Source organism: Trachinotus anak, unplaced genomic scaffold (genome assembly GCF_046630095.1).
Source record: "Trachinotus anak isolate AG129_WGS33_773 ecotype Australia unplaced genomic scaffold, CSIRO_AGI_Tana_v1 ptg000005l, whole genome shotgun sequence".
In the NCBI taxonomy this organism is placed as follows: domain Eukaryota; kingdom Metazoa; phylum Chordata; class Actinopteri; order Carangiformes; family Carangidae; genus Trachinotus; species Trachinotus anak.
The window spans coordinates 23,053,715-23,067,492 of record NW_027273856.1 but is presented as its reverse complement, the minus strand read 5'-3'; the positions used below and the strand labels follow the sequence as shown (position 1 = coordinate 23,067,492).

The 13,778-nt window shown below is 40.7% G+C and overlaps 1 protein-coding gene across 1 annotated transcript; it reads left to right on the top strand.

Moving 5' to 3' along the window:
* Positions 1 to 3,823: 3,823 nt before the first annotated feature.
* Positions 3,824 to 13,506, top strand: myb (v-myb avian myeloblastosis viral oncogene homolog). The gene is made up of 15 exons (XM_071479055.1): positions 3,824 to 4,000; positions 6,182 to 6,299; positions 6,537 to 6,608; positions 6,880 to 6,972; positions 7,886 to 8,106; positions 8,714 to 8,933; positions 9,052 to 9,117; positions 9,230 to 9,334; positions 9,862 to 10,125; positions 10,764 to 10,882; positions 10,969 to 11,074; positions 11,166 to 11,261; positions 11,569 to 11,667; positions 11,873 to 11,956; positions 12,062 to 13,506. Exons 1-15 carry the CDS (start codon positions 3,978 to 3,980, stop codon positions 12,170 to 12,172), a joined length of 1,797 nt encoding a protein of 598 aa, XP_071335156.1. The 5' UTR covers positions 3,824 to 3,977; the 3' UTR covers positions 12,173 to 13,506.
* The last annotated feature ends 272 nt before the right edge of the window (positions 13,507 to 13,778 follow it).

The following is a 13,778-nucleotide window of genomic DNA, read 5'->3' as shown; positions in this document are numbered from 1 at the left end:
AGTGGGTGGAGGTTTCCCCTCTAAAATTCCACTTCCTGCGTTTTGAAGTCTTAGTTGCACATCTACATGTCAAAATAAACAACTGCACATGCACACATGGAACACATGCATACAAATGAACACACACAAACATCCTCATTTTACAGGGTCACACAGGTGACAATGAGGGAACTCTTCCTTTCCATCACTGAAATGTTTCTAGGACATTTTAAAACAAAAGGTAGCAAACAGCACCTGATCTGTAATGGCAGTGGAACATATTGCCTAAGTGAAAAGTAGAAACAGTCTCAACAATTACCTTATATAACCTACATAATCATGTGCAGTTCAAAAAACAAACCAGCTAAACACAACAATAACTTTACTCAAATCAAATCTTTAATAAATCAACTTTTTTTTTTTTTTTTTTTGCTTTGTTTGTTGAAATGGGGTATTAGCTTTCTCTTCTCTCTTTGTGCCGTCAAATTTAGAGATGAATTAAATATGCATGGTGTGCTGCAACGAGGCTGAGGTGTGATTTTTCACACCTCTACACAGGAGCTGAACATTTATCTTTGAGCATCTTTGAAGCGATCTCTGGTCAAATCTGTGCTGCCGACGTGGCCACAGAGCTCATGGTAAGTCTGATGAGTGACTCAGTGGCGGGCGAGAGGGGTTTCTGAGAGAATTAATGTTGGACTGATTAGATGGATTAAACAGATGGATGGACAGATTGCTAGAAGAATGAGTGGATCAGTGGATGGGTGCTTTGTTTAAATGATGTATAAATTATATTACTGAATGATTAATAAACTTCATGGTTCGTATCCATCCTATTTTCTTTGTAACTGAATCATACTCAGTTCTAGGAGATGTCACAAATTGTTAGCAATTGGATGGTATTGGTATCTATGGAGTCAAGTGAAAGCAAAGGATTGTAAATCTGTCAACAACAGCATGTAAATCTGACAACAGATTAATCCTGGTGTAATTGTAGAAGACAAAGCCTTTGTGCAAGTGGGTGAGGGGTGAAGTCTATACCAAAAAGTTGGCAATGGGTATGAGGTAATGCTTTACATAAATTGCCAAATGCACTAGGCATCATGGGAAGAGGAACTCACCCCTGGGGAAAATGCAAAACTTACACCCTTGGCAGTCTTTTACAGGTGGTCCAAACAACTACAGTCAACAAAGAAACACGTGAGGTCCTTAAAGTGGCATGTTGTTAAATTAAAAGTAATAAAAAACTAAATTCTGAGACTAAATCAAAAGCAATAGGGATTTGTGAAGAGCTTTTTGCATTGGATTGACAATTTCCATGTTAAGGATTTAATGATCCTAAAAAATTAATTGCTGGTTTTCTGTAAAGCAGTGTACTGTAGAACAATAATACAGAGATCTAATGCATGTTTTTACACTCGTTTTAACCAGATATTTGCAATAAGTCAAGTCTGGGTTTATTTAACCACATAACCATACAGGATCACATTCACTACTTGTTTGACTTGGGATCAGCCTTTCTCAAACGCAGGCCTTTACATTCACATTGACACAGACACACAGACAGACAATTAACAATACACCTTTGGCCTTCCCAGTGCTGGAATTGAAAGCCTGGTGGGATGATATCTCAAGCCCAGGGGCCATCATTAAAAATCATTCAAATGAACCAACCTGTGCACACAAAGCTTTGCAAAGGGGGCAGCCATCACAATACCTGCCCTTAACCTGTCCAATCGCGCCCATGCAAATGTCCTCAGCTAAGAGTCAATGGGTCTCAGGCTTCCTGCTTAACCTAGTATAAGGGTATTTGCATACCCTGACTCTCTTCCTTCAATTTGGTTTCAGATAACAAGATGTAGTTTTTAATATTACCCTCGAGGGAAAATGCATATGTGGGGCTTGTGTAGAAAACAGCTAAAGAACCATACAGAAATGCAATTTATATATGAAGTACGCTTTATTTTGTGTCGTTTACTACTACGTGCTTTTAATTCTGTTGTTAACACTGATTACAACTGATGTTTTAGTGAACTTTTTGTGCTATATTTCTGTCACTGACCTACCTTTCCCTCTATGTGGGTCATCTTGTATTGCAATCGTGCACAATAGCTGCTATATAATTTAAGTTTGATTTGAAAAGATTAGAAGTACAACCTCCTTCAAGCAAAAATGACTGGAACAATGTTTGTGTACACAGGTGTGTATAGGATTTGAATCCTACAGGTGATTGCAACCAGGCAACCATGCCATACATTATAGTGTGAGCCTGAAGTTAGATAAAATGGCACTCAAAAGTTAACAGCAGCATTTTTTCATGATACAAATGAGCAGTCTCAGTATGAATGATAATACAAGTATCTCTCATGCTGTATTTCATTTAACCCATGCCCAGTCCTGGAAGTCTTCATTATTCTCTCTGTCTAAGTGCTTCACTTCAGTGAGCACTCTGTCCACGCTGTTGCATCAAGTAGTGAAATTTGCACTACGTGGCTGTGTGTGTGTGTGTGTGTGTGTGTGTGTGTGTGTGTGTGTGTAAGTGTGTGAATGTCCCTTTATCAGGCCACTATTATGAAGACTGCCCTGGGACAATAGGCTGGTCTGGGGCGATGATAATTACAAGTGACCAGGACAATACGGTCGCGTATGGAGGAACTAATACAATGAGAAGACACATTTGTACAAATAAAGTATTAACCCCACTCTTCCCTGCAATGAATGGCTCAGTGACTACAGTCTGGACCCAGGGAGGACAGTGAACTCAACCAAAACAAAATAATCATAATACATGGTGGCCAGCTGTATTAATATAGAATAATGCAGAAGTTATGCAATACAACTAAGAGAGAATTGTGTTATTACTCATCTGTAGTAGAGGGTTACAGGCTGAAAAACAGGCTCAACTTGTTCCTGATTTGTATGTGTATTATTCTTAATAAAAAAAGACATCATCAGCAAGTTGCCATTTAAGAAGCTCAAAATGAAACTTGAAGAACAACTCGGATTTATTGCACATATAACTCTACTTGCCCTTTGAGTTGTGTGCAATAAATCCACACAAAAAGTAGAAGTGCCACTGCATTTCTGCATTTAACTGTCTTTGTCTAGACGAGCACAAAGGCTCATTTTATCGCCAAACGATAAGACAAGGTCTTGTGTGTTTTATCACTGAGAAACATCTGTATCTCTAACACCAGCAGGCACTCCACAAACAGGTAGCCGAGCACAAAAAGCATTGCAACTTTGCTTTCCCTCCCATGCCAACAATTCATTCCGCAATTGTTTACTTCGTCCAGATGCATTGGTTTCCTTCTCCTTTTCACCAGAAGAGAAGTAACTCACGAAAATTGTTGACAAAAAGAGTTTAGCGCGGACGACCAGGCAAAACGCGCCTTTAACAAGGCTAAGCTGAAGTGTCCTGGTGCCTTCAGGAACGCCTCGTAAATTGTTAGAACAGTCTATTGGCACACACCAGCTGTCTGGAGTGTCATCCTTGAAGCAACTAAGATTATCCGAACAAGAATTGACTCTTGTTTCCAGTAAGCATAGCCTATTATCCAGCCACCTTTTTATCATGGCATTCATAAAATGGAATATAATGGTGTAGCTCTGGCTTATAATTCTAAAACTGATTTAGGTTTTGGTGGGAAGCTACAGGTTCCTCCTTGACAAAAAAAACGTTAATTAATATATTTTTTTTTATATTTTATCATTTTCTTTGATATGAACCAAAATTGCAAACTTTTTTCCGTGTTCGTTCAAATCGTAGTAGCAAAACGTCGGATTATCGTGAAGTAGCGTACTCTGAGTTGGGCATGCGCAATCGGCCACACGCTCTCAGGAGCGCCAAATTTACCGGGATGCGAAGAGGAGGGAGGAGCAGAGCCGCAGCAGTTTAAATTAATGTCAACCTTCCTCCTCGCCGGGAGAACAAACTCAGTGCAGATAGCGAAAGTACGTGCTCAGCGCAACCTGCGAGCCGCTCTACACATTTTAGCATGGCTCGGCGGCCGAGAAACAGGTAAGCAGCTCTTTAACTTTCTAACTTTCATAGTTTTTTTTCCCCCATGTGAGTCTTGTACGCAAAATGACTTGTTTTTCCTCCCGTTTCTCGCCTCATTTCTACTGGACGCGGCGTGAAGTCGAGGAGTTAAGGGCGCATCTTATTGACAGAACTTATGTTTTTTTTTTTTTTTTTTTTTTCATTATATCTTTATATTTTTCTGCTCTTTTTGTTGTTGTCTGCTGGTGGTGCTGGTGGTGCTGGTGTTTCTGGAGCCGTTAAAAAAAGATGAGTGGTGGTGGTGGTGTGGGTGTCTCGCTCGCGCGCTCGTGACAGGTGGTGGTCATCTGGCATGTGCGCTCCTCGCGCTGCTGTCAGTGGAGAGAGAGAGAGAGAGAGAGAGAGAGAGCAAGGAGCCTCTCTCTACCTCTCTCTACCCCTCTCTCTCCCTCACACACACACACACAGACGCGCATTAATGATATTAGGCGGGTGGACAGTGCGTGGACACCGGGTTTGATTGTAGTCCATAATAAACACGATGCACCTTGACGTTTGCGTGGATTTGCCTTAACGCACTCGGACACATAAATGCGTTTTTTTTTTTTTTGTTTTTTTTGTTGTTTTTTTTTTTTGCAACGAGCAATTTCATATCCTAAATGTAGTTTCTGATGGTTTTTGAAAACGTCTCTTATTTCAGTTTGGCTCTGGTTTTCCACAGATTGCTTTCCTTGCAGACAGGCTCTAGCGCACGACTCTCGCAGGAGTAAAGGTCATTTTAAACCCGCCGTGATGAAACCTGCATACACCCCGACTGTCGCCGCAGCATCTCAGAAAGCGAAGGGCGCTCACTGTTATTTTGGAAACTGCGCTTTCGCAGCGTCCTCGATGCGCACTTGTCTCAAGAAGAGGCTGCATTTATTTTCTTGTGTGTGTGTGTGTGTTTGTGTGTGTGCGTTCCCCTTGTTTTGATACACAAATACGCCACAAATTGAACTTTCCCTCACCCACCAAACGCACGGGTTTGGACACTTTCTCTAAGGGCATCAATCGGCGCATCCTTTCCCTGAAAAGCATCTGGTTAGGATACTTACATCAAGCGTGCTTGTCAAGTGCGGGCGATTGGTTTATTCTCATGATCTGACGCAGATAACCCGAGAGAAATGTGGCGAGAGTTCATGACTTAACACAAAACCAAGCCGCTGATTGAAACAAGAGCAGTGGTCATCATTAAACTGCTTCATGGTGCAGTTTTCAGTTGATTCATCACTCTTTATATGAGTTGAGTGTGGTGTAGTCATCTTCCTTTGTTTCCTTGTTTGAGCACACGATATTGGCTGTTTCTTATGTAGAAGTATTTTTGATTTTATTCTAAAATGCATGAGGGTTGTTTGCTGGTTAAATTTTTTTAACTTTAAAAATTAAATGTGTGTAATATATCAGTATTTTGTGTATTTCTCCATATGGTCATTGCTGTTAATCAGGTAGTCACACATTTGAGTAAACTGGCAAAAAATAAGGAAGATAGTCCACAGTAAATATCCTCTTGTACAAGTACACACACACACACACACACACACAGACCTCGGTGTTCACAGGTTCCTGTTCCCCTGTTGCACTGTATGACACCAAAGTACCCTACCTAGCTTCCACGTAATTCATGGTCTACATTCTGATTGGTTAAAAAACAACTAGGTGTTTAACTGCGTGTCTGTGTGTCTGTGTGTGTGCATGCACGGCTGTGCAGCACAATGCCACTGCAGGTCTGAACACGCCAGAGTCATGAAATTATGATCACATGTGCCAATCCCAGTATCTGTGGAAACTAAAAACATTGGAACCTGTTCATCCATACCCCCTCCCTCCCACTGTTCTCTCTCTCTCTCTCTCCCTCTCTCTCTCTCTCCCTTTCTCTTTCTCCCCTTGTGGGTGTCTTGGCTAAAAGCCTGCACCCAAACCTTCAAGAATGACTGGTTCTGTCTGTGTTGACACCTGATGAGTTAAAGAGTGGGCTGAGTTCTTTATGCACTCTGTAAAGAGATGATTAGGGAGTAGTTTGGAAATAGACAAGTACTTATTGTGCTATTATTTACCTTTCTATTACCTTACACTATTCTTTTTCACACAGCCACCACCTCTTTTTTTAAAATGCTTTTTCTCTCTCTCTCTCTCTCTCTCTCTCTCTCTCTCTGTCTGCAGTGTTTACAGTAGTGAGGAGGATGAGGAGGAGACTGAGATGTACGAACATGATTATGATGGATCACTGGCCAAGACAGGGAAACGTCACCTTGGCAAAACACGCTGGACACGGGAAGAGGTAGAAACACAGAGACACCTGCCAAAACAATGCAAAATCTGCTGTTCAAACAAAATATTTCACACTTCACATGTTAAATAAAAAGTGCCTCAGGAGAGATCATTTCCCAGGAACCTGGAAACTTTTTTTATTTTGCAGTCTTACCACATCCACAGACTAATATGCTAATTTTAAAGTTTATTGCAGTGACTTACATTAAATGTCTGACAAAGTGCAACATGTATTCTCTTTTTTCAGGATGAGAAGTTGAAGAAACTTGTTGAGCTGCATGGATCAGAGGACTGGAAACTCATTGCAAGTTTATTAACTGTAAGTAGTAGGTCTGTGGGTACACACATGCGCACACATACTGTAGACACAATACCACACAGACACACAGAGACAGGGAAGTAAATATAAACAATATCTAACAGAGCATTCTTGTGGCAAAGTGATGTCAAACCACAAGATCTTTGTTTCATTTGTGCTAATGCTCTGTGAGTGCAAATGTTTTTTTCAACTTGGGTCTTCTGATTTATATGTATGTAACCTCCCATAGTATGAGGATGATAATTAATGCCCTTGCTCTCTGACCTTCCAGAATCGTACAGATGTGCAGTGTCAGCACAGATGGCAGAAGGTGCTGAACCCAGAACTCATCAAAGGGCCGTGGACTAAAGAGGAGGACCAGAGGGTAAGAACATACTCTTTGTAAACCCACAGTACTTTGTGGGTTACACCTGAAACAGTGGATATCCATGCTAGAGTATGTGAGCATACATTTTGATCAAATTCTTTATGAATTAAATTATTTATAGCATTAAAATATCTACATGAAGTTGCTTTTCTTCAGGGATCATTCATGACCTTTAACACTACTAGGGTTTGTTACATTAGGCAATTACTTGGAGTAACATAGCTGGATACTATGAACAGGAAACAGGCAATCAAGTGTCATTCAAGATGTAAAAAAAACTATTACTTTACGTTCCTGTGTGATTGAAGCAACTATTCTGTAGCAACTACTTGGCAGCTGTTGCACATTTTTAATTTCCTAAAAAGTTGCCATTACTCAACAAGAAACGTGTTTAGTCTCTTAAAACCTGTGAAGTGTTTATTGAACTCATCCAAAGGAGTTATATTTCCACCCAGATGCCACTGTAATGATTAGCAGAGGGGCTAACGTTCCACTGGAAACTCCCTCAGTACTCACCAGCAGGTGTTCTCAATCACCTCTTCAAAGTTGAAAGATAAAGAAAGAGGGAAGGAGAGAGGAGAGGAATGAAGGAGAGGGGAAGTGTTCAGTGATACAGTGTATGGGTGTGTGAGATTTTTATCGATAACTAACAAAATTTTATTTTCATTTTCTCTTTTGTTTTGTCATACCCTATCTATCTTACATCCAAATACCTTTTATTTCTGTACCTTGTTATTTTTCTTTCTCTGTACCCCTCTACTTCTCCCTCTCCTCCTGTTATTGCGCCTTCCTTCCTCTTTCCTCATGCCCCTCCACTACCATTCACTTCTCTTCCCTTTCAACGCTCTTCCTCCTCCCCTCTTGCCTTTCCTCTTTCGCTCCCCCACACACACAAACATGTCCACCACAGGTGATTGAGCTGGTCCAGAAGTATGGAGCCAAGCGCTGGTCGGTGATCGCCAAGCACCTGAAGGGGCGAATTGGCAAGCAGTGCCGTGAGCGCTGGCACAACCACCTGAACCCGGAGGTGAAGAAGACATCATGGACTGAGGAGGAGGACCGAATCATCTACCAGGCACACGAGAAGCTGGGAAATCGATGGGCTGAAATTGCGAAGCTGCTCCCTGGCAGGTGAGGCAGAGATTGAAGAAAGGTGGGAAAAAAAGAGAAGCTAGATGAATCACTGAACCCTTGTTGGTTGGCTGCGCAATTTCGTGGTTGAGAGGGTGAAATGGAGGGGAGGACATAGAAGGTGGAATGAAAAGAGAAGAAGGAAATTAGAAAAGCATACAGAACATGAAAGACGATGGATGTGTGAATACAGAAAGTATTCCCCTTGTTTTGAAAGACAGGACTGGATAGGATTACAGAAGGATTGGGATGTTGGGAGTTGAAATATACAGTGTCAGCACAGGATGTTTTTTTTGTTTTAGAGAAAGGCCTTGAATCAAATGATAGAGACAATGAGAATAAGAGAAAAAGAGAAAGATACTGTAGTTTTGACATTATTATAATTGCTCTGTACTGATAGCCTTATCAATTTTGAGTGTATGTATGCACGTGTGTGTGTGACTGAGACTTTATCTGTGTCAGCCTGTGTGTTTGCCTGTATTGATAACACTATCAAGTAACACTAGAGGTTCACTAGAGGTCTTCACATTTAGCATAGCTGCGGGTGTGCGGATGTGTTTTATAATGAATAATCTGTAAGCTAATATGTGTCATTCATGACACGCAGGACTGACAACGCGATAAAGAACCACTGGAACTCCACCATGAGGCGGAAGGTGGAGCAGGAGGGCTACCTTCAGAGCACGTCAAAGAACAGCAACTCTTCACTCTCCATCGGCCATGGCTACATCAAGACCACCAATCACATCATGGGTTTCCCCAACCACTCGCCCAATCAAGCGCAGCTGCCTCCCTTGTCACCAAACTACCCCTATATCTCCAACAGAGTGAGTGGGCTTTAAACTAAAACTCGGGATGCTGGCAGGAGAAACTCAATGGTGCCGACTGTGTTGCTGCAGGAGTTTCATTCATTTGATGTGGACCTGTTTCTCTTTGGGTTGACAGGTACCCTTCCCCATGGCCTTGCATTTGAACATCCTGAACATTCCCCACGGAACCGCTGCTAAACAGGTAAAAGAAAAGCAAGGAAATCCAATATGATTAATTGATTGGGATTGTAAAACAAGAAGATGAACAGGACTGAATTGGCACTAAAATCTGCCTTCTGCTCTTGTTCTCCCAGAGACACTATAGTGAGGAGGACCCTGAGAAGGAGCAGAGGGTGAAAGAGATCGAACTGCTGCTCATGTCAACAGAAAATGAGTTAAGAGGCCAGCCCTCACTACAAGTGAGTCTTTTGTGTGTGTGTGTGTGTGTGTGTGTGTGTGTGTGTGTGTGTGTGTGTGTGTGTGTGTGTGTGTGTGTGTGTGTGTGTGTGTGCAAGCTTGGGTGTTGGTGAGCATTGAAATTTGAAAATGTGACAGCTCAATTTATGTGCATGTGCATTTGACCCTGGCTTTGAGGACAGTGGTTGAGTCTGTGTGTGTGTGAATAAGGAGGAGGAAACATCTGGGGGGGTCTGTTTCTGCAAAAGTGATGAAATAGGACCTTAAAACCATTATTGTGTACGTGACCCCCTTGTGCAACCCTCTACTTAACACATCTGTCACCCTTTACATTAAAGTTCCCTTTCTCCTTCTGTTTTTCTCATTCGTTAAATTCTTACACCTCTTCCCTTATTGTCAGGCTTGCATTTTCTCCCTTGTGCCTGTGTGATATTTTGTACAGACATTCTTTTTTGCTTATATTTTCCAGATGATTATTGCTTGACACTTATTTCCAGCCCCTCAATCTTTACACCTTTTTCTCCCACAGATGAGTTTGCCCTATCAGAGCTGGGCCTGCCAGAGCTCTTTGTCCAACAGCTCAGAGGGTGTGGCTTTGTCGTTACCTCATCACCTGGCAGCTGCCCCCGCCCTGCCTCTCGACCAGAGCTGCCTACCAGAGGAGAGTGCCTCCGCAACACGTGCCCACAGCAACAACAACAGCAGCAACAATAACAGCAATAGCAACAATCACCACAGTAGCCCAACGTTCTCAAATACTATTCCAGAGTTCATGGAATCTGTCATTGATTCAGTAAGTATCTGCAGAGCATATTATGTACATGTTTTGTTTGTCCTTTGACTTTAAGTTAATTTTGTTAATTTTTTGAGCCATGACCAACTGTGTCCAGTTGGAAAAAGATAGCTTAGCCGTTAGCAACATAGATTGCTCCTAGTAGTGGGCCTTGACCCCTATTTTCCCACCCTTTTCCCAGAGCCTCTCCTCAATGGGTGAGGCCCCAACCAGTGGGTTCTTGGATAGGAGCATTCTCAAAACAGACAGGGTCTTGCCCAATCAGGGTTCAAGAACTGCTCACGGAGCATGGGCTGGTTTCATCTGCTCAACTCCCAAGAATTCACCAGTCAGAAATCTACTCTTTTCACCCTCGCAGGTAGTTAAAGCAGCTGCATGTGATCAGAATCCATCCAATCACCAAACCATCTGATAACATCAGTACCAATCATTCAGAATTACTGTTTTTGCATCTTTTTTATTTTTTTATTTTACTTCAATCATTCCATCTTTTGAAGCACCAGTCCACTTTTCTCATTTCCTCTCCATCTCTATAGTTTCGACCGAGTGTGCTCTTGTGATCTGCCAGATTGTTCGTGCCTAAAACTCAACCTGTCAAACCTCTTTAATTGATTGGCCTCCCTCCTTTTGTTTCACAGTTTCTCAACCAATCAATGAGCCCAGAACACTCTGACAACGACAGCTTACCATTGAACTCACCTGTGGACTCCAAGCCTCTGATCGACCACTCTATCAGGCCTCAGAAAGAGAATGAAATGTGAGCGGCTCTGTCTCTAATCTATTACATTATGCAGATTTGTTGTTGATGAGGCTTTACAAACAGTGGTGTCTCTCTTCTCTCAGGTTCAGAACTCCAAACATTTGTCGTACGATCCTGGAGTCATCACCTTGCACGCCCACACCTTTCAGGTCAGCTCTGGCCCTGCAGGAACCCAAGTATAAAGTACTGGTAAGAGACACTCTAGAAGTAGTCTTATTAACCTCTGTTGCTCTGACTATAGTGTGCTTGAGACTCATTGAGGGATTTGTGCTTTTTCCAGAATACCCCTTTGGAGCAGCAGATGGTCAACTCCATCAAGCAGGAGCCGATGGAGTGTGCTATTGAGCAGCCTCCTCTCAAGAAGATAAAACAAGAGGTACTTTCCATTCAACATAACCACACATATGCAAAAATCATGTAGACAAATGTGAGACTGACATACAGTAAGAAGTTTTAGTTTTTTTATGTGGAGAAAGCAAAGGCAAGGGTGAAAAGTGGAATGTACTTTCTGTTTGCAGTTGTGGTAGCAAATGTGGGTAAATGATTTGGGTTTTTTCAGTTTTGCAACACATTGTTGATCTACTTTAGGAATAACTGGAAGTAACTGTTGTCAAGGAAGCCAATTTTGGATGACTCATGACAATTATGTACGTTACGTGACTAAGATATGTTTTGGGTTTTAGGTGGAGTCCCCATGTGAGAGGAGCCCGTGCATGCAGTGGGAACCACAAGACCTTCACACACAACTCTTCTCCCCCAATGGCCCTGCACAAGAAGTACCTGTAAGTTTATGTTTGACCTTTAACACCACATTGCATACTCACAATGTCCTCAGACCTTAATCTGCGGCTAAAATAGCACTTACTCTTTAAAATATGGAATACATCCTTCCCTCTGCTTCCTCTGCTAATATACTTTTTTGTAATATTGGTTATGTACATCACCTTGGCTTGTGTTATTAACATGTTTTTTTACATTTTCCTTCAGGACCTACTTACTAGCTCATTATTGAGTGATGATGGACACAAAGCCTACCACCTCCCTCGCAGAGGCATGGGCAGCCCACTACAGGTGTGTATGTTTGTATATGTGTATGTGTTGATATAAATTTAGGAAATTGCAGCCATTGCATTTTAGCCATAAAAACTCATTGTCCTCTTTTATCTTTCACAATAGCTGAGTACCTGGGAGCAGGCGACCTGTGGGAAGACAGAGGAGCACGTTTTGGCCTCAGAGCAGAGCCTCAAGTACATCAACACTTACCCTACGAGGACACTGGTCATGTAGACAGAGACATGTTGATCTGGAAACATCGACATTCTCTGCGCTGGATACAGCGCGGCGGGTTTCATATTTGTTGTGGTACAACAGTTGGGAGAGGCTCTATGCCACTGGTGTTTTTACACTCACACTTGTTGGATTTCAACCAACCAAAGACAATAACTTTTTTGTTTTTTTTATATCTTTTACATAGAATTTGCTTTGGGTTTTATAAATGTTTGTTCTATCACTTTCTGTCTTGTGTTATTATCAGTGTTGTATTATAAATGGGATATGGTGGCTATATAATTTGCGTCGGGCTGTATTATTAATTACGAATTTTGATATTAATATAAAGAACAAGTTGATTAATTTATTTCTTCTGTTTTTACTATGACTTTGTTGATGTTTTTTTTTTTTTTTTTTTCACAATTGGCCAATGGAGCAGTGTTGTAAGTTAAGTATTTAAGCCCTATTAGCATTATCATACATCTAAAGGCATATTAATGAATTCAAAACTGACCTCTGAAACTTTTCTGTTGCTTTTTTTTTTTTTTTTTTTAATACGATATATTGGGTCTACTGAGAATTTCAAGTGTTTGGTCTGCGCCACCTCATGTAAACACTTACCTACTACTTACTACTGAACAAGAACAGCTACGGCTGTTCTTACATCATTATTCAACTATGAATTATAATGTCTTTCACACCAGAAGGGGCCAGCCTTCTTAGTATTACCTGATTACCACATTGGCACCTTTTATTTCATAAAAAATTGAACTGAACTGAAAAAAATTTCATTTCAACTTTCAGTTTATATCTGGCCCTCAAAGTATCATGTATGGGAAAACATTCAATGAACAAACAATTATATTTGTTAAAATTAAAGTATATAGATATACATATATAAATATATATAATATATAATTATACATTTAAAAATATTGAATGAGCTTATATGTTTGAAACCATGAGCTTTCACCCAGTAAGAGTGAGACCAACCCGCACTTGAATTTTATATTCTCCGTAAAAAAAGCGAGAGTACTAAACACTGATATTTTATATTATGCTACAAACAAAAGCCCAGCTGAAACTTTTGTATGGTTGTTGTTTCTGAACATTTCTTTGAATAGTTTTGTATTGTTTTATAATGCATCTTCTATCAGCATTTCGTTTTCATACTAAAACTGCAGTAGCCCATGTCAAACACTTAGCAGACAATCTTTTTTATATGTTTTAATGCCTTGTTTTTATACTAGCTTTTAAATGATTTTATAAAAGCATTTATACATGCCAAGTTTTGATGTTTTTTTTATACTTTTCTATACTGCCTAGAAAATAAAGTGTGTTGTTTTATTACAGCCTTGTGTTCAGTGTCATTTTGGGAATATTATTTTAACAAAACTTAAAGAACATATAAATATCTTCAGTGGAAGCTGCAATAGAATTTCAAAAGCTTTTCCCTTTTAAGACAAAAGGGACTATATCCACATATTTAAACTGTAACTGTAACTTAAGTACATATAACCTGCAGTGGTTACAAGTGTAAACAGCACTGTGAAGGCATACTATTGTCTGGAGCAATTCCTCTGAAGTGAATGAACTGTTTGCTCTCTGGTGTTGGCAGAAGTGT